The 27,710-nt window shown below is 36.4% G+C and overlaps 1 protein-coding gene across 1 annotated transcript in view; it reads left to right on the top strand.

Moving 5' to 3' along the window:
* The window catches only part of FER (FER tyrosine kinase), a 434,848-nt gene that overhangs the window by 257,710 nt on the left and 149,428 nt on the right, over nt 1-27,710 (top strand). The window contains 2 exon segments of the mRNA NM_001003141.1: nt 18,396-18,452; nt 26,214-26,329. Of these exon segments, the coding sequence (NP_001003141.1) occupies nt 18,396-18,452; nt 26,214-26,329 (173 nt within the window).

Raw genomic sequence — 27,710 nt, 5'->3', positions numbered from 1 at the left:
TCGTAAGAAAAGAGAATTTTTGCATCATATGGATGGAATTTTTTTTTACTAAAATATAATAGATGTATAACATGGTGCAAATTAAGGTATACAGTGCATTGCTTTGATATATTTATATATTGCAGTATAGTTATATATTGCAGTGTAAGTTAACCACTGTGAGGTAATAACTCATTACGGTTTTGATTTGCATTTCTCTGATAATTAGGGATGTTGCACTATGTCATGGATTTTCAGCCATATGGATGTCTTTTCAGAAAAAATGTCTATTTAGTTCCTCTGCCCACTTAAAAAATTGTTTTGTTTTGTCATTGAGCTGTAGGATTTCTTTATATGTTTAGATATTAACCCCTTGTCTGTTACATGGTTTGCAAATGTTTTCTCCTATTTCATAGGTTGTCTTTGTGTGTATGTACAGAAACTTTTAAGTTTGGTGTAGTCCCACTTGTTGATTTTTGATTTTGTTGCTTGTGCTTTACATGTCAAATCTAAGAAGTCAGGTTATCCACAGGAATTTTCTATACTGACTGGAAAGAATAATGATCATTAAAGTTACTAGTTTTACTTTATCTTGCCCATTTAAAAAGAGATTTGTTTTCATATTCATCATATAAATATTTGGAACTGATGAAACAATCAATTTAATATGGCTTTAATATAGATTTAAAATAATATCATTGGGGGTAGTACATGTAGAGGACTTCAAATAAACGAGAATTTTATACCCCTTTTAAAGGGTAGTGAAGAACACAGGCTTTACTATGAAATTCTTGATCTCCTATGGTAAAGATGTATAGAATGGGTAAATTACTTTATCAATCTAAATTTCAGAGTTTTTTTTTAAATCTGTAAACTGGACTTAAAATTACGTAGTAGACTAAAATGGAAACTTACATATATAAAATCATATGAATCATATGCATGGAAACATTACAGTGTCTGGCACAGTATAATCTTTTAAAATGTCATGGTTATAATTCCCATTTTTAAGGATTCAGTGTGTTCTTTAAAGAAAATAACTTTTAGAAAGGACTCAAGCTGTAGACTTGCATTTTCCCTATGTTGTTTTCTGAATAAGTATCTTTTCCTAGCCTTTGACTGGACAAATAATTGGCAAAAATGCAAAACCAGAATATTTGAAAGCTTGATTGCTAGTTTGAGTAATACAGCTATTAACCACATGACTTTGACAAGCCTCTCGTCTTAACTCAAAAGACGAATTGTCAGAGCTAATTCATGCAGATCATCGCTAATACAACACCAAACTATTAAAATAATTTAAAGGATAGAAGCAGAAACCACACAAATTAGTATGTATTAAGAGTCTTGAATTCCATCTTCTGTAGCTTCAAAAAGTGTTCCTTTGCATTTAGGTTTTGCTATTGGATTAACAGATAAGCTTCAGACAATGTATGCCAGTTGATTTGGGGACTTTTCATTCTGTGGCTCATTAATTTCATAGAAAAGCTCTTTTATGTGCCTATTTCCTTTTCTCCATCTAGCCTTGCCCTCATACATCCTGAAATTACAGGTTTATTTTTAATGAACAATCTGGAAGACCAGTTATATCCTGCTAAAATATTATACAAATTGGAGAAAGTTACCAGGGAAGACCTAAGTAAAGGCCAAACTATTATGAGTTAGTAATGTCATAAGGGGATTGTAGAGTGGCAGCATCAACATCACCTGGGAACTTTTTAGAAATGCAAATTCTTGGGCCCACTGCCAGACCTACTAAATCAGAGATGGTGGGAGCCATCAATCTTGTTTTACAAAGTGCTCCAGATGATGCAGGCTAACTTTTGAAAAATACTCTTATAACTTTACAAGGAGGTCTGATGGATGCCATTCATTTCTTCTGGAATCCCAGAGAAGAAGTAAGTCATAAGCATACTTCTGTAGAGTATTAAGACCAATCTCAATACTGATGATAATGATACAAGCTTATTGTCAGGATTATCTTGGAGATATGTTGCACACCTGAAACTAAGGTAACCTTTAATCTGTATGTCAACCTTACTTCAATTAATTAAAGATCATTTTAGGGGGAAAAATTTAACAGTGTGGCATCTTCCTAGAAATTAAATTTTTAAATTTTTTTTTAAGATTTTATTTATTTATTCATTAGAGAGACAGAGAGAGGCAGACAGCACAGGCAGAGGGAGAAGCTTGCTCCACGCAGGGAGCCCGACAAGGGACTCCATCCTAGGATTCCAGAATTACACCCTGGGCCGAAGGCAGACGCTAAACCACGAAGCCACCCAGGCTAATTCTTCTAATTCTTTTAGAATTAGCTTCCTTTGGAATTGCCTTCTGAAAAGGGTAACTTATCAAGTGACAAAATGGATCTTATTCCTTTGCAGTCCAGTTTTTTTTGGCCAAGGTTGACTAGCACATCTACCAGTTCTGGCTGTTAGTGATTGACCCTGTGTGAATATCTGATCTTGCAAATGTTCTTAATTTCTGAAGGCAGTTTTTATTTTTTTTTTAATTTTTATTTTTTTTAACTTCTATTTATTTATGATAGTCACAGAGAGAGAGAGAGACAGAGAGACAGAGAGACAGAGACACAGGCAGAGGGAGAAGCAGGCTCCATGCACTGGGAGCCCGATGTGGGATTCGATCCTGGGTCTCCAGGATCGCGCCCTGGGCCAAAGGCAGGCGCCAAACCGCTGCGCCACCCAGGGATCCCCTGAAGGCAGTTTTTAAAAAGGATTTCCAAAGTTGTTTGGTGAAATAAGATTACTTTGAAACCGTGCTTAAATAATACTACTTTATAGCCATATATAATAAAGCATAAATTTGATAGTGTTTCTGGTCTCAGTTGTAGAAATAAGTTCAAAATTCCTATATATAAATCTATATAAAAATCTATATATATAAATCTATATATATATATATCTATATATATATAAATCTATATATAAATCTATATATAAAGACCAGCTTAAAAGAGAAATGAGCCAACATTCTTCAGTATTTGTTATATAACAAGGAAATCATCAGGGCACCTCAGTGGCTCAGTGGTTGAATGTCTGCCTTTGGCTCAGGTCCTGATCCTGGCATCCCAGGATTGAGTCCCACATTGGGCTCCCTCTGGGGAGCCTGCTTCTCCCTCTGCTTGTGTCTCTTCCTCTCTCTCACTCCGTGTGTCTCTCATGAATGAATAAATAAAACCTTTTTTAAAAATAGAGAAATAATCTATCAAATGACTAATTTGAGGACTAAGGGGAGAAAAAATAAGTTTTATAAATATTATAATTTCTTTCATGACTTGGAGGAGATTTTGGGTTATTAAAGTGGGCTTGCTGAAAATCATTCCAGGATAGAGAACTTGACCTATGAGAAATATTGTTTTATTCAGTTATACCTTTGTGGATTTGGGGGTCAGAATTTGTTCTCTTGTTCTGCTTTATTTGTGTTTGTGCCACCAGAAGTTTCAAAGTAGAAATAGGATTCTGGCTTTCATAGAGTATATAAAGATATCTCAGAGTTGGTTTTCAGCCACTTTGCCAAACAAGAAGCCTTTTTACTGGAACTAATTCCTTTTGATTATCTGAATAGTTGAGTATTGTGGTGCACTATAATTGGCTCAAGAGTTTTGGTATTTCCTTCCTTCCTTAGAAACCCATGGTTTGGTATTAAAATATGTTAAGAAGATCCTCTTTGATTTGATACTATAAATGAAATTGAAGGTTTTATTACCTTCAAAGTATAAAGACCAGCATGTTATTGGGATACCTGTAACTGGGAGTTAAGGAACCATTTGACTTTTATTCTTTTTTAAAGGCAAGTCATTCTAAGTGTGTTTGCGTCACATAATAAGAATAATTTCAATGTCACTGTGTAACACATGTCTTATTACACATGCCAGAATTTCACTGCATGATCAGATTCAGAGACCAATGACTCAGATTTTTAGCAGATATGTAAGAGCATTGTAAAATTTAAATTTTGACTAAGTGTATGTCTTTTAGGTTTTCTTGGACCTGACTAGGAGTGATGTCAGGGACTGTGATATCGGATTCTGTGCTGTGGAATCCTACTGGATCTCTTAATCTTGAAATCTAGAAATTCATAGTCAGATAAAGTTTGTCCTAGGAGATGCAATTTGATACAAAATACATAATACAGTAGTTTATATACATAATTATCAAGTAAATAAAATTCCAACTGACAAATGGAATTGGCTTTCATTTTTAGTAGTCTAACATTTGCTAAGTTCTGATTTGCTAGAAGCAGATTTTCAATATGCTAAATATAGAATCTACTAGAATATTTTCTTCTAAACCTAAGTTTTCTTATTGCCTAATTCTTAACTACTAGCCTTTAGTTCAAAGTGAAAGATTCTCAGTATTTATCTTACTATTTTATGAAACCACTAAAACTTTTGGATAAACAAATGTATATCCCATGTGATAAAGTAGACTGGTTGTATTTTCATGTTATGTCACTGTAAGAAGTAGGACTCATTAGGTGTTTATTAAATACCTACCATGTGTGTATCAGACATTGCAGGATAGGCAAAGCCCCTATGAGTGTGCAGCTTATCTTTTAGAGGGAGGAGATACAGAAAAGGAAAAAAAAAAAAAACGTTGAGATAATCATAGAAAATTAAGTGAAATGGTGAAGTGGTGATGTCTTTAGACCCAAAGGAGTTCACACAGCTCCCACTGTGACCTTATCTGGCACTTCACCAGTTGCACTCTGCCTGTAGTTGAGGTGTTTGTAGACCCTGGCATATATGTCCACGTGTAGTTTGAACATTCCCTTCAGAGTCTCTGAGACTTGAGGTTCCTTGTCCCTGCAACCCTCAGTCTGCCTCCATGGCCAGCCCAGACCTCTGACTCAGGTCTATTTTCTCAGGGTGGACTACCTAAGAGTGTCTAATGAGTGGTTGTTCACAGGCTCTACAGATGCAGCTTGGATGTAGAGGATGGAGTTCATGTAGGCATATACATGAGAGGCTCCTTGAATGTTATGGGATCATGAATGGGAAGAGAAAAGGGCAGGCTAGGAGCATGAGGCCTGGAGCAGACTCTCATTGTGCTGTCATGTTCTAGTGCAGATCCCTGCAGAAGTGAATATTTGACGTTCCAGGTTGTTAGGGAGTTATCTTTGTCCAAGTACAAATACAACTTTATCAAGTTTATCAAATACAGATTTATCCAGTTGAACTTGATAAATCATTCTGCATGTTTAGATATGTGATAATAGGCCCCACAAATCTTAGTAATCTAATGTATAAATAGAGTACTACCTTTGGAAGTCCGTTTTGGATAGGATGGTCAAGTAAAGTTTCTCTGAGGAGGTAAAATTTGAGTCAAAGACCTGGAGCATAAAAATGGGTCACCTATGAAAGAACTTACAGAAGTAAGTTCCAGGTAAAGTGACTTTGTAGTACAAATGTACAGAGGTTCAAAATCAACGATAACCAAAGGCTCAGTCTGTATAAAGAACAAAAAGAGACCCTTGAAGGAGAGAATGGAATGAGAATACAGATCTGTAGGAACAAGATCATGCCTCAGTATGCTGTTGAAAAGAGTTTGCATTTAATCTAAGACCAATGAGACACTATTGGAGGATTTTAACAAGAGGAATGACAGGTTCTTAATCGCATTAAAAATCACTTAAAACTCTCCTCATGCACTCAGAGTATACGTGAGGGGGAGATAGAATAAAGAAATCAAGTTAAGACTTTTATAGTGGTCCAGGGGAGAAATAATGTTTGCTTGGTTTTGAGTAGTGTGAGCAGAGATGAACAGAAAATAGATGTGTCGTTATCTGTTGAAAGTAAATCCAACGTTTCCTGATGGATTGTATATGGGGAATGAGGCAAAGAAAAGACTTAAGAATGACTCTCAAGATTTTTGGTTTGAGAAACTGGATGAATAGTAGTTACTGAAATGGAGAATTCTCTGAGAGGAACGTATTTCTGGGTGGAGATATAGGAGTAGAGTGTTCTATTATGAAAATGATTACTTTAAGATACTGTTAGACATTCAAATAAAGACATCAGTAGGTAATCATTAGCCAAGTCTGGAACTCAAGGGTTAAAAATGGACCCTGTTTCTTGAACATACTACCCTCTTCCCACATCTTGGAGCCTTTGTTCCAGCTCTCACTTCTATCTGGTATAATCTCTTCTGGTGTCTTCACCTGGTGTCAGTCTTTGCCTAAATGTCAGCTATCTAAGTGGTTACCTACACTTTTATTCTCTGTCTCAGTATTTGTGTTGTGTGTCTTTTTTTGTGTGTGATTTTCAAACTTTTTAAAAAATTTTTTCCTATGCTCAAGGAGCTTTGCTCCTTTCACCTTCTTCAGCCAATGTCTATCACAGTGCCTGAATAGATATTCAATAAATACTTGTTGAAATTTGGGAGAAAGGAATCATTCGAGCAGGATCCTATTTCCTAAAAAGGAAAGGCAAGGTGCTTGGGGTAGATTGCTGTGAGAGATGATGGACTCTTCTCCTGCCAAAGGTTTGAGGGTTAATGAGTAAGAAGGATGCTTGATGTTCAGTAAGCACTTATTGTATATTAGGTACTTTGCTGAGCACCTTATAAAGATTTCACTTAATAATTGGAACCGCCATATATGGCAACAACTATTTTTATCTTAATTTTGCAGATAAGGAAACTGAGGCTCAAAGAGGCAAAGTTGGTGAAAATTGCACAGCTATATTTAAAGGCCAAGCAGCTTGACTCCATAGCATCCCTCTTAACCATTAGGTAGCACAGAAGGCTCACGCCATGCCACGTTGCCAAGGATCTTTCTGTTTCCTTAGCCATCGGAGATACTGAGGAAGATTCAGTGCCACTCAGTAGCTTTTTGCCAGTGTCAGGTTCCAGAGATAAATCCACTCCCCTACCAAAGGACCATCCAGTGTATACCTTGAGGAAAGACAATTGTCATTTCCTGTATACCTCTTTCTTAGGAGGTCGCCACCACACATGTAGGGTGGAGAGAGGTCCATAGGAGCAAGCCCCTGACTTGCTTCAACTCAAAGACATGTCTCTTCCTTTCCGCTTAGCCACTGGGAAGAAAGCCAAATCCACCTGATACAGACCTCATCTTCCTGTCAAAGGAATTTGGAAGGTTTCCCTCCTCTTCTATTTTTTGGAGTAGTCTGAGAAGAATCGATATTAACCCCTTTTTTAAATGCTTGATAGAATCATTTCCGATGCCATGTGGTCCTAGACTTTTGTTGGTTAGGAGAGTTTTTTTGATTATCGATTCAATGTCCTTATTAATGACAGTTTTATTCAAATTTTGTATTTCTTCCTGGTACAGGAAATTCCTAGTATGTTTCTAGGAATTTATGTTTCTTCGAGGTTGTCTAATTTTCTGGCATATAATCATGCATACTATTACAATTCTTTGTATTTATGTGGTGTTGGTTGTTATTTGTCCTCCTTCATTTCTTTGAATCCTTTTTTTTTTTTTTTTTGTTAATGAGTCTGACAGAGACTTTATCTACTTAATGGCCAAAGTGTAAGTAGGGAAGAGCAAGGATAGATGCTAAACTAAAAAAAAAAAAGGCTAGAAGTCTCGTCTTTTTTGCTCTCTAAAAATAAAGATACTCTCTAGTTTCCCTTCTTCTATTCTCACTGGGTAATAAATTCCTGAGAGCAGAATCTGTACTTTGCCTTAATCTTAAGGAATTATAAATGATAGTGTTTAGAGATGAATCGTAAGTTACTTCTTACAAGGATTTGATAGACTAAGTTGAATCTGCCTATGTTTCTGGTTGATTATTTTCAGTTACTCAGTTTCCAGAACTTGGAAAGGGTCTGTATCAGCATTTTTTCACTTAGGGCACCTGCACTCCTTCCTTTGGGAGGGTGTAACTGTTGGCTCTGAGCGTTTTAGTCAAGAAAAATGACACCTTCTAAAGTCAAGATGAATAAAAATGAATTAGGAAATTAGTATATGTACAGAGTTGTACAGCCTTTCCCCCATAATAGTATACTGGTAGATAATTATATAAGTAGAGAAATTCAATAGACATGAATTTTAAAAAGAAATAAAAGTCTCTCTAGAAAGGATAAAAGTATACGATACACATAAAAAAAAAAAACTATATCATGTAACTTGCACCTGTAATGAAATATCTTCTAAGGTGATAAGTCTTTCCCAAATAAAAATCATTTTAGGGGAAACAGCTTTTGGATGATTAATTTACAGAGCATTTAAAGAAATATTCAATTACTTCTTAAATGGATTCCATACATTCAGACTACTGTGCATACTTGTCAATAAGGATTTTCACTCTGATGTAACCCTGATAACTTCACTGACAAAGCTGAACACATTCTGAGTAATCCTTGGACTCTAAAAATAAGCAATGGCTGAGATTTAAAGTGGAACAAATGTGCTTAGCAGGCTAAGCAGGTAATGAAGCAAACTGAAAACTTGTGTACAAAAGAAAAGTAGAGATACCAATTATGTCTCAGTATGAATAGTAGAAAAATTATAGACTCTGACAATCATTTTATGTCCCGTATTGTGGCATTTTGTTAATTATTCTAAGATGTTGTGCTGTGGCTTCAAAATAAAAGCTCTGAAATGTCAGTATGTTCAGAAAGCCCATCCATCTACTTTAGGTGTTAATCTTCAGAGTGAAAAAAATTTCAAAGCATGTATTTAAATGTGTGCCTTAAAAAAAAAAATACTATGACGTTGGATGATTCCTTCCATCCTTTTGACCATGCTGTGGATAAAACTTTATATTTCCGCTATTTCTGATAACTAAATTCACAAGCTAGACCTACCTTACATTAGCTCATGCTAGGAAATAGGTTGTAATATTAGTGAGTTGTTTTGCATTTGTTTAAGGCAGAATTATCAAAACAACCTGAAGAGTGAAAATGTTGCATTAAAATAGAATTCACTCTTTCCTCAAAAGAACTCTCTTCATTTGAATTTTGAATATGGGCAAGAGCTATAGGGCTAGATTGAGATCCTTCTGCAGTAGTAGAAGTATTTTCTTTAGGGGAGCTTTCTTCTTATAGAACTAGGCAGGAATCAAAGTGAAGCATTCACTTACATCACTAATTACTCTGATTTACCTGTTGGAGATCTGACTTTAAGCATGTCCCTCTATCTCCATAAAGCCCTTTAAAAGGATACCTTTAGAAAGAAACACACAGCCATCCTGGAGGGATTTGGCAGGGCTTGGTTTGCATAATAAATAAGGACCACCTGCACCCTGTGGCAGTCCACCAAGAAGTGCCATTAGTCCCCTGCAGCCCAGGCCAACTGTGGGTAGTTGTCTTCAGCAGGTGAACAAAGGAGAAATGGCTTATTTGGTACTTTGTTCACTTCGTTTTAAATAGCTACTTTTGTGAGGCCAAAGTAATTCTGCGATTTAGGTTTTAACATTTTAAAGCTGTAATTAGGTTTCATTTCTGGTTATTTTTATAGTTCATGCCTACTATTACACCTATTCATGTGTGAAGATGGAGGATTTATAAGAACAGTGTTTTCATGAAAGTGGGAAATACTATAATAATGGCTTAATTTCATTGATTGCTTTTTCATTGTTTCTTTAAATCTCATAGAACAACTGGTACAGAGTCATTATAGGAAAATGGATGGAAGCTTTGTCATATATTATCTAGTGGAAATTAGTGGTCTGGAGACTGAAGTGTGAGCTCCTTTTTTAGACTGTAAATTATATAATGATTATACAAAATTGATTCATAATTTGGCCAGCTATTTACTTAAAGCCATTTCACTTAATTACAACTTGAAAGTTTTATTGTAATATGTTTTTGATGCCAAAATTGTGAATGTGCGAAATGTAAAGCTTTAAATTAGATTATAATCTAGTAAAACCAGTGAGTGAAGAGCAATCCGGAATTGATTTACATAGCACTTGTTTGCTGAAAGCCCTGTAACCACCAGTCAAATCCTTTTAGGACTAGAACTTGAAACTTGAAATAGAATGTAGGACCCACTTTGCTTCAGTTAGTTAAAACTATTAATTGCATGATAGTCGTTCTCTGCACTTGAGTCATAGGCATTGTTTTAAGTTATTCCAATTTGGGAGGCAGTGGGAGGCCATGTTATTGGTTAGAAAAGACACAGCCTTTGGAATCAGAAAAATGCAGATTCAAGCACAGTTTCTGTCATCTGCTACCTCAGGAACTCCTTGCTCAGAGCCTCAGAGTGTCCCACCACCACATGGTAGTTCTCGGATGCCCTGGAGAGATTCCTGCAACTTAACCTAAAGTTCTACTCAAGGCTCAGGTTTATCCCAGTGAAGGACATACACAAGGACAAGAGGAACAGCAACGGCGAGATCAGACACAGGCTGACTTGCCTCAGTTATGTGGCATTTGCGCGTTCATGTCTTCCTTTCCACCTGCAGGCTGCAGAGACATTTGTGATAAGTCATTGCTCAGGAGATCCTCTCTGGGTCTTGGAGTCCAGGGTTTTTAAAGGTAGCTGATCACACGCTGCCACATGAGCAGCCAAGGGGAGGACCCCAGACCAAGCCCCAGGAGCACAGCATGGCTCCTTGTGTTTGCCTCAGACGTGCCGACAACGTGTTCATCTTGGCCTGCTTCGCCAGGCCTGTGGACTGACATTACTCAGTAACTTTGGAACATTCCAGTAGTTTAGCTAAGGGTCATCCCCATGCCTTTGGCGGTAATCAGGAATCCAGTGAAACTGTCCTGCTGTGTGAACCCTTTCCTAATCAGGAGCTGCGAAAGTCCAGCATGATAGAATTGTCCTACAGACCATTTGTGTTTTGTCTCTCCTGTCCTGATGAACCTCCTGACTGCGGTCTGCCCCACTGGAGCACCTGGGATATCCAGAGAAACTCACTGAGCTGCAGGAAGGACCGGCTACCACTCACTTCCGGTTTATTGTTGACTGAATCCTTTGAGTATTGCTTCATCTGAGAATGTCTGTTTATTCTTTTCCTACTTAAAAGATAGTTTACCTCACTCAGCGGCCATTCAGTTTGGGTTTTTTCAACACTTGAAAACTCCTGTGCCACGTTCTCCTGAACCTCATAGTTTCAGAGGAGAAATGTCTCCCGTTCCAATCGGTGTTCTCCTGTCGGTAATGCCTCACCTTTCTAGTTGCTTTCAAGACTTTACATTTCAAAAGTTTAATCATGATATATGTCTTAGCTTGAATTTCTTTGGGTTTATTGTAAGTAAGTTTCTGTCCGCTTCTTGAATTTGTAGGTTTATATCTTTTACCAAATTTGGGGAGTTTTCAGACTTTATTTCTTGGATTTGTTTTTTAATCCCATCTTTCTCCACTTCTTTTGGAATTCTGATGACACAAATGTTCGATCTTTTCTAATTGTCCCCGTGGCTCTGTTAATTTTTTCCAACCCAATGTCTCTTTGTTTAAATTGAGTAAATTCTCTTGATCTGCCCTGAAGTTCAGGGATTGTATTCTGTTTTTTTTCACTTTACCGTTGAGCCCACTCAGTGAGTTTATTTTTGTTACTTTTTAATGTTATAATTTCCATTTCTTTCTCTTTTATAACTTATCTTTCTATTGTTGAGATAATCTGTGTTTCCATTTGTTTCAAAAGAATTTATGATTGGTGATGGCTGCTTTTAAATCCTTATCAAAATTACATCTGATCTGTTTACATGTTGGTGTTAGTTGACTGCTTTTTCTCATTCAGGCTGTAATTTTCTTATATACCGGTGTGATCAATGGTTTTTTATTGTAACCTGAACATTTCATCTATTTTGTTGGGAGACTCTGGGTCCTACGTAAATCTTTTATTTTTGCAGGACTCACACTCACATCGTTTGGGTTTAACATGCAGGTGGACTGTGGCTTCAATGATGGTTTAATTTTCAGAGTCTTTGTGGTGTTTTGTTTGCTGGTTTATCTGGTTCCCACTTGCTCCTTTAGTGCTGTGTTGGGATGGAAAGAATTTCTGTAGGTTGGGCTGCCAGATGTTTCACTGTAGGAGAAGGGAGTATCAGGCACATGAGTTCTTTGGTTCTTTGCTTGTCATTATTTCCCTGCCTGCAGGGAATACGGTGCACTGTCTAGGCTGGGTGCTTGTGGTGTTCTCTCTGTCAGGGTCCTCAGCTGCCTGTGTCTGGACAGGAGATAGAAGTCTTAGGTCTGTAGGGACAAAGAGGCTTCACAGGCCAGGCTACTGTTTGTGGTGGTATTTTCCTTGAGAGTACAGCCCAGCTCCCTTGGTATTTCTTGGTGGGGGGTAGAACATATACCACTTTCATAGGAACAAAGAGACTTTCCAGGTTTAGCTGCTTGTGTACAGGCTCATCTTACTAGTGCTTCTGGGGCCCCCCAGTATTCTTTCACAAGGCAGGGGAGTTTCTGGTCCAGAGCAAAAGAGAGCGTTTCTTCTGACAACTTACTCTTGTCCATCCACCTGCTTTTGGTGCTGAGTTTACCTAGTATTGGGGAGGACTACCATTTGATCCAGGAGAGATGGGTTTCCCTGGACTGCCTTCTACTGTGAGGTAGAGAATCGAGCCTCCTTCTGTTGTGTAGATGAGACTTAAGACACCCTGTTATGTTGTTCCCCCATTCCTGGGTCCAAAGCAATTCAATTCCCTCACCACCTTTCAAAGTTCTTTCACTGTCCCTCACCTTATCTCCATGGTTTATAGTTATACTTAGTGGAAAGGAGCAGGAAGGATTGTATTTACACCAATTTGTCTAGTAGCCGTTTCATTTTAATTTCTTGTTTTGAGGAGGCTATATAATATATATTATGTATCAGTATAGTGGAGCAAATGCTCGCATTTAAAGAAAAATTTAATGGGTTGAATAATAAAAATTTAGGGACTCCTGGTTATGAAATTAAGTGAATACTAGATGGCTTGTCATTTTATTTTATTTTATTTATTCATGAGAGACACAGAGACAGAGATAGAGAGAGGCAGGGACACAGGCAGAGGGAGAAGCAGGCTCCATGCAGGGAGCCTGACGTGGGACTCGATCTGGGGTCTCCAGGATCACGCCCTGGGCTGAAGGCGGCGCTAAAGCGCTGAGCCACCCGGGCTGCCCGATGGCTTGTCATTTAAAACACCATGGTTTGGTCAGAAAGTGTACTTCTAGTTTTCCATCCAACACTCTTCTCCTTTAAGATTTCTTTTCTTTTATCATGATGTTGTATTTACTCTTTAGAAGATTCTCCCTTCTTTCTATGCTTTTGCTGCATGTATTTTTCTCATTTTAGTGTATTAGAATTACATTCATGGTCAAGGTTATCTCAAATTCTACCTCTTTGTGAAGCTTTTTGTGATTTCTCTAGCAAAATACGGCTTCTTTTTCCCAAGTCTTTATCATCTGCTAGATTTCTCATGTGATATTTTAAGTAACATTTTGAATAGTATACTCTAAAAGTTTATTTCATTTTTTTGAAATGTGCTTTCTTCGAGAAGCAATGCTAGCAGTGATTATTGGTAATGTATGGAACGTATAGATCTTAACCACCATTTAAAAGGGTCTAATGGAATATACACATATGCTTTAGGAGTTCTGTCTTCAAATTCCAGGACTATGTTCCTCCCCAGCCTTGCATCTTTTCCTTTCCAATATAGTCCCATAGAAGTGGTGGCTTGGGATGGAGGGATGGCACAGTCGGTAAGTGTCGGACTCTGGATTTCAGCTCAGCTCATGGTCTCAGAGTTGTGAGATCAAGCTCTGTGTCAGGCTATATGCTGGATGTGGAGCCTGCTTAAGGTTCTCCTTCCCTCCTCACCGCCTTTTTCTTTCTTTCTCCTTCTTTAAAAAAAAATAATAATAATAGTGACTTGGGACCCATTGCAAAGACAGCATGGTAGACTAGGAGAAAATTTGTTGGGAGTGAACTAGAAAAACAAATCCTTTAGTTTGAGAGGAGTCTGGAGAGAAGGCAGGTGTTGGTAGATGATGGCAATTATCAACTAGTAGATAATAGAAACATGGATATTTCTGCACAGCCTCTCTGCTTCATTCATGTACAGTTATATATACCCTACTGTGTCTCATTTTTCTACCCAAAACAGCATTAACTTAACCTTTTTTTTCCCCTTTGAAGAATCCTGTAGAATAGCATAGAGTTTTCTTCCCCCCAAACACTGTGTATGACTTCTGACCACCTAGAGCAAGAGCTTTATGGTTTTCTTTATTTAGTAACTTGTAGAAATTTTTTTATAGAAAAAATTTTTATTATTTATTTTTTTTAATTTATTTTTTATTGGTGTTCAATTTACCAACAGACAGAATAACCCCCAGTGCCCATCACCCATTCACTCCCATCCCCCACCCTCCTCCCCTTCTACCACCCCTAGTTCGTTTCCCAGAGTTAGCAGTCTTTACGTTCTGTCTCCCTTTCTGATATTTCCCACACATTTCTTCTCCCTTCCCTTATATTCCCTTTCACTATTATTTATATTCCCCAAATGAATGAGAACATATAATGTTTGTCCTTCTCCGATGACTTACTTCACTCAGCATAATACCCTCCAGTAACTTGTAGAAAATTAAGGGAAAGTTATTTTGAGAAACCTGGGAAACTTTTCCATGTGTTGTCTGCCTCTTTTAACCATGTTCTTTATATGGACCACATATACCTCAGTGTTCAAACTACATACTATTCACACGTTTCTTTCAGATTCGACTTTCAATATGCTTATATTAAAGTCCTTAAGAATAAAGACCATGTTTAATTTAGCTTTGTGTTCACTTATCTTAGAATTTCTAGTATAACTGAGCATATGTATATATACAATAGGATATGTTTGGGGCCAGGCTCTGAGCTTCCACTCTTTATCCAGCATGCTATTTCAACATTTTGGCTTTCTTTTAGTAAGTTGGCATAGCATGGTATATTCCAGACTGTTTTGTCTTCTTATTGTAATACAACTATGCCACAAGTGAGTCCTGGAAAAAATCTTTCCTAGTAGTCTCTCTGAGTAGAGTGAGCTCATTTGTATACACTATGAGCTAGACCAGACCTCTTGACTGCTCTGCTCTCTTCAGAAGTCCTGCTTTCTTCCAGAAGAGGGTATTTACATTCTGTTGTCTTATTGCTATGGTAGTAGCAGACTAGCTTTGAACAGTGTCTCAGGTGTGTATTTCTAGTTTTCACTATTCTTTTCACCATTTATATGGTAGTCCCTTTCGGGAAAGGAAAAGAAAACGATGAATCTCAAGTCAGTTAATTTTTGCCATTCTGGGGCTAGAATGGATGAAGTTTGAAGTTGTAAGCTATAATGAATCTACTGAATAAACTTTCAAGTTTATATTACACTAGTATAAACAGTTAAATATACTTACTGAGTTTCTTCAGCATACAGTTGCTTTTTAGGATTCTTTTTAAAAATTTGTCGTTTAGATTGTGTATTTTGACAATTTACATTTAATGTACTTATTGATACATTTGGACTTAGGACTACCATTGTATATTTTATTCTGTTTTTTGTTTTCCTTTTCCCCTCTCTTATCTTCTTTTGACTTATTTGAACACTTTTTTACTATGCCATTACATTTTTTTCTCTTGTATTTTTGATTATGTTGCTTTGTAGTTTTATTCTTTCGTTGTTTTTTTGTTTTTGTTTTTTCGTACTTGCTCTAGAAACTATCAAAAACATTTAACTTTTCACAATATACAAAAAATCAATACCCTAACACTTCAAGTAGAATGCAGAAACGTTATTACAGTGTGGGTCTCTATAGCTTTCCCTCCTTGTTGTACTTTTCATATGTATTGCATCTAAGTCGAAAAATTCATCAGAAAATTTTATACTTTCTGTTTGTCAAGCATATTTTAAAGAACGCAAGAGAAGTAAAGTCTATTATATTTACTCATCATTTTTGTTTTTATTTCATTATCATTTTGGTAAAGAGCTTCATTTAGTGTGTGTGTGGTTGTTTATTGTTGTTGTTTTACCTATTGCCTGCTACTTTCAAAATCAACATAATCTAAAGGTAGCCCAAAAGGTCTTGACTTTTGGGTCTTCTTCTTCTTTTTTTTTAAGATTTTATTTATTTATTCATGAGAGAGAGAGAGAGAGAGAGAGAGGCAGAGACACAGGCAGAGGGAGAAGCAGGCTCCCTGCGGGGAGCCTGATGGGGAACCTGATCCTAGGACCCCAGGATCATTCTCTGAGCCGAAAGCAGCTGCTCAACCACTAAGCCATCCAGACATCCCTTTCTTTTTTTTCTTTTTTTTTTTTAAGGCCATTTCAAGCTTTTCTTTTTTTTCTTAGAATTATTTATGTATGTATGTATGTATTTATTTATTTATTTATTTATTTATTTATTTTTATCAGAGTTCAATTTGCCAACATCTAGCATATCACCCAGTGCTCATCCCATCAAGTGCCCCCCTCAGTGCCTGTCACCCAGTCACCCCACCTCCCATTCTACCACCCCTTGTTTGTTTCCCCAGAGTTAGGAGTCTCTCATGTCTGTCTTCCTCTCTGATATTTTCACTCGTTTTCTCTCTTTTCCCTTTTATTCCCTTTCACTATTTTTTATATTCCCCAAATGAATGAGACCATATAATGTTGGTCCTTCTCCAATTGACTTATTTCACTCAGCATAATACCCTCCAGTTCCATCCAGACATCCCTTTCGTAACATAAATTTAACTCTTCTCTACCTAACTTGACTTTTGGCCTTCCTTTAACCTTGATTTAGCATCGCAGCTATTCTTATTTCAGTAGCTCTTGAACAAAAATTTGGGATTTTCTTGCTTTTGTTCTTAAATTTTATCTAGTGTTTTTCAGTGGTTTGCAGGGAAAAAGTTGATGTGATCTTCTTATGTTACCACTGTTTGAGGTGGAAAAAGTTCTCAACAAATCAGTTTTGTAACTTTAATAACTCTTCTGCCTGTCAGACTTCATTTTTTTTTAATAGTATACTTTTATTAGTGTATGTGGAGTGGAAATTAAACCCAAAAGTGCTACTGAAATGAAAAGTAGCATTTTTGTAATATTTCTTTTTTACATTTTTCATTTAGAAAAATCAGCTTTATGGAAATAGTTTACATGCAACCAAATTCACAGGTTTAAATGTATATAGTTCAATAAAATATCAGTAAATTGAATCTTTCCATAAACCCCCCAAATTCCTTCTTGGCAGTCCATCTTCCTTAACCCTTGCCTTAGGCAACCACTGATCTGATTTATATCATTATAGATACGTTGTCCATTTGTAACAGTTTATGTAAATGGACTCATTATGCCTGCATGTATTTAAAGTATATTTGGCTTTAGCTAGCTTGGCGAAATGTGCAAAAACCTCTGTTTCATGTATTTGGGATAAATTCCTATTTATTGCTGAATAATAACTAATTGCCTGACTACACTTTTTCTTTTTCTTCTCTTTATTCCCCCAGGCTCCTGTTTTTCCAGCCCTCTTTCCTTTCATTTCTTCCTTTCTCTCCTTTTTTGCTTCATTATTTGTTCCTTTTTCTTAAAAAAAAAAAAAAAATGTATATATATATACACACACACACACACACACACATATATGTGCCTTTTTTAAAAAAAATTTTTATTTATTTATGATAGTCACACAGAGAGAGAGAGAGAGAGAGGCAGAGACATAGGCAGAGGGAGAAGCAGGCTCCATGCACCGGGAGCCCGACGTGGGATTCAATCCCGGGTCTCCAGGATCGCGTCCTGGGCCAAAGGCAGGCACTAAACCACTGCGCCACCCAGGGATCCCTATATGTGCCTTTTTAACCTTACAGTATTGTGTTGTTTCCTAGCTGATTTTTTTTCTAGATGAGATTTTTATATGATAAAATATTCCCTATGTAGTAATTAGTTCTTGAGAGCAGATAATAGGATGCTCTTTTATAATGGCATGTTTGCATTACTAATCTTGTGTACCCTAGCGATATTATAATTGATACTTGTTGCTTTATATATAGTATAAGAAAATACTTGGGAAAGATAAGGACCTACATGTAAAGAGTGTCATAGACAGCTAAAACTCTGGCCCGTTTACATGTGGAAAAATTAGCTGTTAGTAATGTAATCTTAGATGATCAAGTGGGAATTGGACATTTTGCATTGTACACGAATATTCTCTCAAGTACTTATGACACAACTGTTATGAAATGACAAATTTAAGTATAGCCTAAGCTTTATGATGGGAGGGAAAGGGCATGTTCTGTTTTGGTTACAAGGATACTGTCATTTTGAAAGCTGAGATTTCTGATAGAAGTTAGTAATGTAGATTTTAAAGTCCAATTGTTTAGTAACATTTCTTAAATTTGTTTCATAACCTCCTGAAGTTACAACTGGTTAGTATGCTGTTGATTTAATGGTCTGAATGAAATACCCCTTAGTTCTCTTGGCTACAGCCTCAAGTGCATCTTACAGGAAATGCACTCTTGCTTGGGCTAAAAAGGTTGTTCTTTTTCTTTGCCCTAGGATAAGAAATGGGTTCTCAATCACGAAGATGTCACATTGGGAGAATTACTGGGCAAGGTACGTAGTCAGCTGAGCTAAATAACCACAAGCCTTTACAGTGACTTTGCACTCTGTAGGTTTCTCCGTTCTCTCCAAAGCCTTTCTTACATTCCAGCATGCAGCAAGGCACATCCCACGTGAACCCAGAAGAACACAGTACCACATCTGTTACAAATACTGCAGTATTCAGTGGAGTAGATAGGTGAAAGTCTTTGACAAGTTCAAGGATGTTTCTTGGCTTTTTAAAATAGTCTGTTTTCCTCTGGAAGGACTTAAACCGTGATGCGTTCATTACAGTGTGGTAAAGCCAAAACTAGTGATCAGAGATGGGAATGAAACGGAGGGTAACAGAAGTTTAAACACCCAATAGTTCTATTCCATTTGTTTCTGGTTACACAAGATAGGCTTACTGCTCTCTGAGATTTCAGGATCGTGTATAGAATCATAGCGTGTGACAGCACTGAATGCATGATTTCAGTCTAACAATTATGTGGATAAGACAGCTTTTTATATAAAGATTCATTTTATAGCTAGTTCTGGTAGTGGTCAGAGAAGGCATAGGTTGAAAGTCCTTTTTTTCCAGTCTAGTTTGAAGTTTCTTCCAACTCCTAGGCCATACGAAAGTGTATTATGCTTAATAATAATGGCAGATATTTGGTAATCATTAATCAAATGGACTATTTGCAAATTTATTAATTGCTGATTTATGATTGAGTCCCAATGGGTAAATATTAACATCTTTGTTGATTTAATTGATGTTTCTTTTTGAGAGTTTGAATTGAATATAGGTTTATAGTGCAATGTAAAAATAATATAAAATTTACATATTTAGAGAAAACTATCACTCATGTATTTGAGTGATCAGTACTAGACTTAAGGCTCAGCATTTTAAGTAAAGAAAGCAATGATTATTAATTTTTAATTCAAATGTCAAATTGATGAATTGACAGATTTTTCCGGTTGTTTTGTTTAGTTTTGTTTTAAGCTCTGATGTATGTTAACAAAGTAAATCCCTGTTGAAATAATCCACTTTGTAGTATTCTTCATATTATTTAAAAATATCCTTTCTAAATGGGAGCATTAAATTGCTATTGAAAGCAGTTTCTATTGACTGCTCATACTTATTAGTAAGTAAATTCTAAAGAATCTCAAACTAAAAGCAGCAGTTTATGCATTTATTTCTTTTGTGATGTGCTCCTCATTTTTAAGGAAGTAGTCCTTCTTTCCATTGCTTTAGGTCAGTAACAAGTACCAGTAATTGGGCCAAAAATTATTACAAAGAAATTTCCATGAAAATATAACTAAAAAAAAAATTGTAAAATAAACCACTTACTGAAATAGAATATATAGAAAGGACTAAAAAATATATATAGAAAAAAAGGCTTTTTTTTTTTGTACCAAGAAAAAATATTTTCACTTAAAAAGAAATATTTCAGTTATTTTGATGTCTGGTTTAATATGTGAGATATGGTACCTTAGGAGGGATTTTGACCTTTAGATCATTGCTAGAGCCATTTCAAAGAATAACATTTTCTCAATGACAAGGCAGTAACACGAGGTTATTTTAAATAAATTTAATCATCTTAAAAAGACTGCAACTTTAGAGACACTGTGTAGCTTAATTTCAGCTAATATTTTTGAGTATAAGCTAATTTATGATTTAATATTTTCACTACCTATTCCTAATGAATATTTACAGTATACTCCTTCAGAGTGCATGAGCAAAAAAGAATTCGTCATGGTTTCTATACTAACAAACTTGGAAATTCAGTGGTAATAGAAGATTGAGATAGGAACTCTTAACTTTTTTATCCTTTTTTATTCTTCAATATATAATTAGACTGCATTTACTATATAGTTGGTATTCAAGAAATATTTTCAAAACTAACAAAAAAGAAATATTTTACTCACTCCTGACAGATTTATTGAATGTCTCCTTTGTACCAGGTACTATTGTAGACGTTTGGGATACATCAGCCATCAAAGCAGACAAGTTATCTTTGCCCTTAAGGAACTTACAGTCTAACTAGCAGGGGAAGATAGATAAATAATAAACATAACAAATAGCTAAATTTTATAATATTAAAGTATTCTAAGTCCTGTGAAAAATGTAGGGAGATTGGGAGTACTGCTGGCCAGCACTGCTGTTTTAATAGGAAGTTCTGGGTATGCTTTATTAAAATTGTTACTTTTGTATAAAAACTCAAAGGGATTTTAGCCATGAGGACATCTCAGAAAGAGGGTTCTAGAAGGCAGTAGCCAATACAGATTTTCTTTGAAGAGCAAGACAGACACTTTGGCCATAACTGAGTTCAGTAAGCAGGGAGGAATGTGATAGGATACGAAGTAGGTGAGGCATTGAGGGTGTAAATCATGTAGAACCTTGTATGTAGGCCATTATAATTGCTTTGGCTATGATTATGTATAAAAAGATCATCTAGTAGATGACTTTGAGTGAGGGGTGACTTTGAGTGGAGGGGGCGGCATGATCTTATTAAAAAGGTCACTGTGGCTGTTGTTTGAGTATAGACTGAGAAGTTGACAGGTTAGGAGGCAATTGCACTCACCTAACTAATAGATGATTGTTGCTACATCGGGGTGGTAGCAGGGGAGGTGGTGAAAACTTGTGAGTTCTGGTTATATTTTTAATGTGTGAACCAACTGAATATCCTGATGGAGTCTGTGTGGGGCATGAGAGAAGGTAGGTGTAGCAAGTTTACGGGGAATAAAATTAGGAGTTAGGTTTTGGATATATTCGGTTTTATCTGTTTTCTTCCAATGAAGAGGTTGGGAAGACAGCTGGCTCTCACTCAAGTCTGGAGTTTAGAAAAGAGATCTGTATGAAAAGTACAAATTGGCAGTGGTAGCATGTATATTTGGTAGTTATATGTAGCAGTTATTTCAGATTTTTAATTGAATATATTTGACATAACGTACATTTAAGGTACACAATATATTAAATCAATAAATTTATATACAGTAACATTGTCATTGAAGTAGTAGTTAGCATCTATAGCACATTATGTAATTATTCTTTCTTTTTTGTGGTTGGAAAGTTGTAGCCTCTTAGCAAGTTTGATTACAACATATACTGTTTATGTTCACTATCCTGTATATTAGATCTCTAGTGCTTGTTTCTCAAAAGTTTAGTTTATGCCCTTAGACAATGTCAGTCCTATATGCCCCCGCCATCCTCTGTAACCTCCATTTTACTCTGTTTTTATGAATTTGGCTTTTTTAGATTTGGGTTTTTTTTTTTTTTTGGCTTTTTTAGATTTCATAAATGTGATAGTATATACAGTATTTGTCTTTATCTGACATCATAAAGTGCTCAAGTTTCATCCGTGTTATGGCAAATGGCAAGATGTCCCACATTCTTATGGTTGAATAACATTATGTTGGATATATACACCATATATAGATGGCATTTACAGCCATAAGACTAGATGATTTCAGTACGGAGTGGTTCTCTATCAGAGGAGAGAATCAGAGGCTGAACCCTGGTCACTATGTTAATATGAGGCTTTAGACAAGAGAAGAAATCACCAAAAGAGGCTGAGAAAGCAATCAATTACAAAGGTAGAAAACCAGAAGATCAGATGTCTTGGAAGCCAAGAGAAGAGAGTATATCAGGGAAAACAGAGTGGTCAGTGATACAGAATTATGCTGATAGGTCAAATGAGATGATTACTGGGAATTAACCATTGAATTTAGTAACAATATGGCCACTGGTGATTTGGCTGAGCAGTTTCCTGAGAGTGTTTTAGCAGAAAGCCAGATTGGAATAGACGAAGAGAGAACAAGAAGAGAAGAATTAGAGATAGCAAGGATGAAGCTCTTTGAAGCTTTGTTGCAAAAGGAAGTTAGAGATATGTGGTAGTAGTTTCGAGAGAATGAATTGTGTTGTTTAACCTGAGAGACCCCTAACTCTGGCAAACAAAGGGCTGTGGAAGGGAAGGTGGGTGGGGGGATGCAGTAACTGGTTGATGGGCACTGAGGAGGGCACGTGACAAGATGAGCAGTGGATGTTATATGTTGGCAAATCGAATTTAAATTTAAAAATTAAAAAAAAAAAACACCTCAGACACAACAGCATGGTGGTTTGCAGTTGGAAGTAATTTAGGGAAAAACAGGTGATTTTAGAGGGAGAGATGAGAATTGGTGGAGCAGCATTAAGAGCTCCGTGGAGGGTTGTGCCCATGAATTTAAAGGGAAACCAGTCAGTGAGGTTGTGGATTTTCTTCAGCCACATTTAGCAGCATAGGTGCAAGTTAGACAGAGTGTTGAATTTAATCAGGATTGTAGATTTGACAGGGGAGTTTTATAAATTAAGAGGAGCAATGAAGTTGAGAATATATGGTAAGCAGTTATATTTGCTGACTGTACAATTTAAACTGGATAAGGAGGGCAGCCCGGGTGGCTCAGCGGTTTAGCGCCGCCTCAGCCCAGCCCCGGGATCAAGTCCCACGTCGGGCTCCCTGCATGGAACCTGCTTCTCCCTCTGCCTGTGTCTCTGCCTCTCTCTCTCTCTCTCTCTCTCTGTCTTCCATGAATAAATAAATAAACTTTTAAAAAATAAAAAATAAACTGGATAAGGAAGGAAGGACATTAAGGGTGGTGTTAGACAACAAAAGTGGTAAGACCTAAAGACTCAGAAGTTCCCATAGAGTCAATGGATTTTTGGCGTCTAGATACTAGAGGAAGTAAGCTGCGAATGTAGAAGCCAGCCAGAAGATGGGATGAATAAAATAGGTATTACAGTGGAGTTCATTATTGGCAGCTGTTTTGTTTGTTTTTATTTAGAGAAGGGGGGAAGGGACCAAGGGGGAAGGAGAGAGAGAATCTTAAGCAGGACCCACATCCAGCGTGGAGCCCAGTACGGGGCTTGAGTTCAAAACCCTGAGATCATGACCTGATCTGAAATTAGGAGTTGGACACTTAATGCACTGAGCCACCTAGGCACCCCGACAGTGGCAAAGTTTAAGGTATGATCCTAGAAAATAGGTTGGAGTAGAAGATTATTGGAAGAATTATATTCAAGAAACTGAGGGTTTGAGGAATTAGAAGGTACTCTTAAGTGTCTATTGAAATTGATAAGAGCTAAGACAGGAGTAACACTGGGTACTGTGTTCCAGGAGTTCAAATTGTTAATAAACAAAGGAAACTATTTTCAAATTCAGTAACTGAATTTGAAGGGAGCAGTGGATATATAATCAAATGATAAGGTTTCAAAGCTTGGTTTTTGGGAATGCAGGAGCGAAAATGGTTTGAAAGCAGTGACAGGGAGATAGTTGACTTTATATCATCTCCAGGGCAGTGGAAGGAGGAGGGGTGACAGGGAAATCATCACTTCAGTTCAGAAGGGAAAAGGAAGCTCAGCCACCATTTGAGTGCTCAAGTGAGAGCCAAGTTGGTTGGAATAAAAAGGTGAAGAGAATCACCGAAGAATACATTGAAGATAAAATGTCAATGATGATGGGCTGTGAATTTCAGTATGACTGAATTCCAAAATAGAACTACCCTATAATCCAGCAATTACATTACTAGGTATTTACCCAAAGAATACAAAAATACTAATTCAGAGGGAGGGATACATGCACCCCTGTCTCCATAGCAACATTATTTACAACGACCAAGATAGGGAAGCCTCCCAATTATCCATCGATTGCTAAATGGATACAGAATATGTGATATATATATATATATATATATATATATATATATATATATATACACACACACACACACACACACACACACAATGGTATATTCAGCCATAAAAAGAATGAAATCTTGCCATTTGCAACAACATGGGTAGATCCTGTGGGTATAATGCTAATAAGTCAGAGAAAGGTAAATAGCATATGATTTCACTCATGTGTGGAATTTAAGAAACAAAATAAACGAACAAAGAAAAAAAAGGCAAACCAAAACCAGACTCTAAGTATAAAGAACAGTTTCCAGAAGGGAGGTGAGTAGGTGATAAGTGATATAGGTGAAGGGGATCAAAAGTAGACTTAGGACGATGAGCACTAAGTAATACGTGAAATTGCTGAATCACTACATTGTACACCTGAAACTAACATAACACTGTTAACTACACTGTAACTTAAAAAAAAGAAGAAAGAAGTTAGGAAACTTTGCTGACAGAAATTAAATGTAAAATGTAAATAAATGTACAGATATTAAAAATATATATTGAAATATTTCAGCAATTTTAAGTTTATTGATGACATAAAATCTACACACCTTGAACTAAGAGTTAAATTGCTCAGGGCACCTGGGTGGCTCAGCCAGTTAAGTGTCTGACTCTTGTTTTCAGCTCAAGTCATGATCTCAGAGTTATGGGATTGAGCCCTGCTTTGGGGCTGCAAGCTCAGCAGGGAGTCTCCTTGAGATTCTCTTCCTCTGCCCCTCTCCCGGCTCTCTGAATAAAACTAAATAAATCTTAAAAAAAATAAAAGAGTAACAGTGCTCGTAGAACCCAAACCCAGGGACACCTGGGTGGCTCAGTGATTGAGCATCTGCCTTCGTTTCAGAGCATGATCCCCAATGCGGGGATCGAGTCCCGCATCAGGCTCCCTGGGGAGAGCCTGCTTCTCCCTTTGCCTCTGTCTCTACCTCTACCTCTCTCTCTCTCTCTCTCTCTCTGTCTCATGAATAAATACATAAAATCTTAAAAAAAAAAAAAAAAAAAACAGAAACTCAAACCCAATAACCAGCAGGCTCCTAGTTCAGTTACTTCTTGCTCAACAATAGCATTGAAGCTTATTTTAATGCTTTAATGCTTGCATATTAGTATTGTAATTATGTAAGAAATAGATATGCATACATAAAAACTTGAATACTAAAAAATTAGTTTTCTAGATCTTCTTTGTAATACTTTGGAGTTATTTGTTTTTTATTATTAACAGGAAACAAAGTTGAAATAAGACATGTTAAGTCAAAATAGGTTAGAGCCATCGCTTAAGGTTAGGGATTCATACATTTGATACAAACTCAACATGGGTGACCCTGGCATTTGGGTAAGCACCTCCTCTTCCTTAATGTCTTTCTGAAATTGACAATCTACTGCTGCTTGGTGACATTCCTTAGTCCACCTTGTTCTCTTGCCTCTCCCCTATCTCTTTATACTCTTCAACTGACATTTAGCTTTGTGGATCCAGACCAGCGGTCACCTCTTGGAATATTTGCTGTATCTTGAAACATTAATGGATAACTTTTTTAAAAAAGATTTTATTTATTTATTCATGAGAGAGACACACAGAAAGAGAGGCAGAGACACAGGCAGAGGGAGAAGCAGGCTCCATGCAGGGAGCCCAACGTGGGACTCCATCCCGGGTCTCCAGGATCACATCCTGGGCTGAAGGCGGCACTAAACCGCTGAGCCACCTGGGCTGTTGATAACTAATTAATCTAATAAAATTTAGAACTTGGGGGGGTAAAGAGAACTAAGAGATGTGAAACTTAAGTGCTTCTGATGGCTTCGATTTGAGTTTCTCCTTTTATCCTAGTCTCTTCGAATTTTTTCCCCCTTTTTTCCTTTTCAGTTCTCCTCAAGTTTCAATCCCCAAAAGGGTAGGTAGGTTGAGTACTATTTTTAAAGTTGGAGGATTGGTAAGAGCAATATTTCTGATCTTTATTTCCACTTAAAATTCTGAGTAAAGCTAACAGAATACTTTGATGAACTCAATTCATTATTATGTGCTTTCCTTGTGTTTTGCAAAGATTGATAAGGCTGTATTATACCCCAAACAGTAAATGTATTTGTATTTTCAGGGGAATTTTGGTGAAGTATATAAGGGCATATTAAAGGATAAAACTGCTGTTGCTGTTAAAACATGTAAAGAAGATCTTCCTCAGGAACTGAAAATAAAATTTTTACAAGAAGCCAAGTGAGTTTGCAAAATTAGTATTAAATGTGTGTTTATAATCTGTGAACACTTTAAATGTAAAGTTTGGAATTATCTTAAATTATGATTTACTGAAGTGTAGAGGTAAGCACTTTTAGAACCCCCATAAGTAAACACTTAGACAATGTTCTGACAAAAAGTTTGTTTTTGAGTTAAACTACAGATTAGTTACACAATCATAGTCAGAAGAACCAGATGCTAAAAAACTGAGTACTCTACAGTATTGGAATATTGCAGTATTTTTTGTTTTTATCACACGCATATATCATAGGCATGTATATGTGCAATGTCATGATTGTCTTTGTAATAAAAATCCTATATTCCATATACAAATACATAATTTATACACATATATTTAGATATGTATAATTATATCTATCTAACCCTCCTTAAGTGTTTTCAGTTGATTGTCTTTTCTGAGCTCTTACCTTTCTTTTTTGAGAAGCTCAGATTCTTCTTCATCTCGTGGTTGGGCATTTGTTCCAAAATCTGCACATCGTTTCTTTTCTAAAATCTTCTAGGTCGATTGCCTTTTTTTTTTTTTTTTTACTAACTAAAATTTAATGTTCTAACTTGCTACTCCTGTATTGCGTATGATTAAGACTATTCTATTAGTGATTAAATCCAGTATATACAACATAGTATGAGACAAATGGGAAGATGTTTTTGCCAGAGTAATGATGGACTCTCATTCTGAGATGCAAAGAAGGGGAATACGTGGATATTTGCGGTATAAAGGGAGAAAGGGAAAGGGGTATGTGTATGTATGGAGGTGTGTCTCTATAATGGCATAGTATATAAGATTGAAATTCCCATAAAGTGGTGTCAGAGAAGCAAGGTGATGGCAACAAGAGAACTAAGTGCCATAGGATGGAGTGTTTTGATGTACATTTCTCCATTCATCATCTAAAAATGAGTATCAATAACAATGGATTAACCTAGTTGGATGCATTTATTAAGTATTATTTATAGAATAATGTTGTAAACTTTTAAATGTCCATTATTGGCAGGTCAAAAAAAATGCTATGATAAAGCATGCTATCACAATGGAGATTCACAGGCTTATTATTTTATAGTTATTCTTAGGGATTGTTAAGATATTTTGAAAATTAATTTTCTTGCTTTCTAATTTGTGATTGTTTTATTGTAAGATAAAGTATTAAATTTCATAAAGTCCAATGGAGAAGTCCATTTTCTAAAGTAGAATTAGGAAGTCTTAAGTTAAAAATGAGAATTGTACACATGGGAACTCTCAAGTGTCATTAAATAGACGATAGAGTTATATATTTAGACTTAATATTGAGTTCAGCCTGGCTATTTTGTGGGCTTTCTTTACTAAACAGTTTCCAACTTAAGAAATGAC

The sequence above is a fragment of the Canis lupus genome, chromosome 3, assembly GCF_011100685.1.
Source record: "Canis lupus familiaris isolate Mischka breed German Shepherd chromosome 3, alternate assembly UU_Cfam_GSD_1.0, whole genome shotgun sequence".
Taxonomy (NCBI): Eukaryota; Metazoa; Chordata; class Mammalia; order Carnivora; family Canidae; genus Canis; species Canis lupus.
Note: the sequence above shows the minus strand (reverse complement) of the source record. Positions and strands in the feature narration are given on the sequence as shown.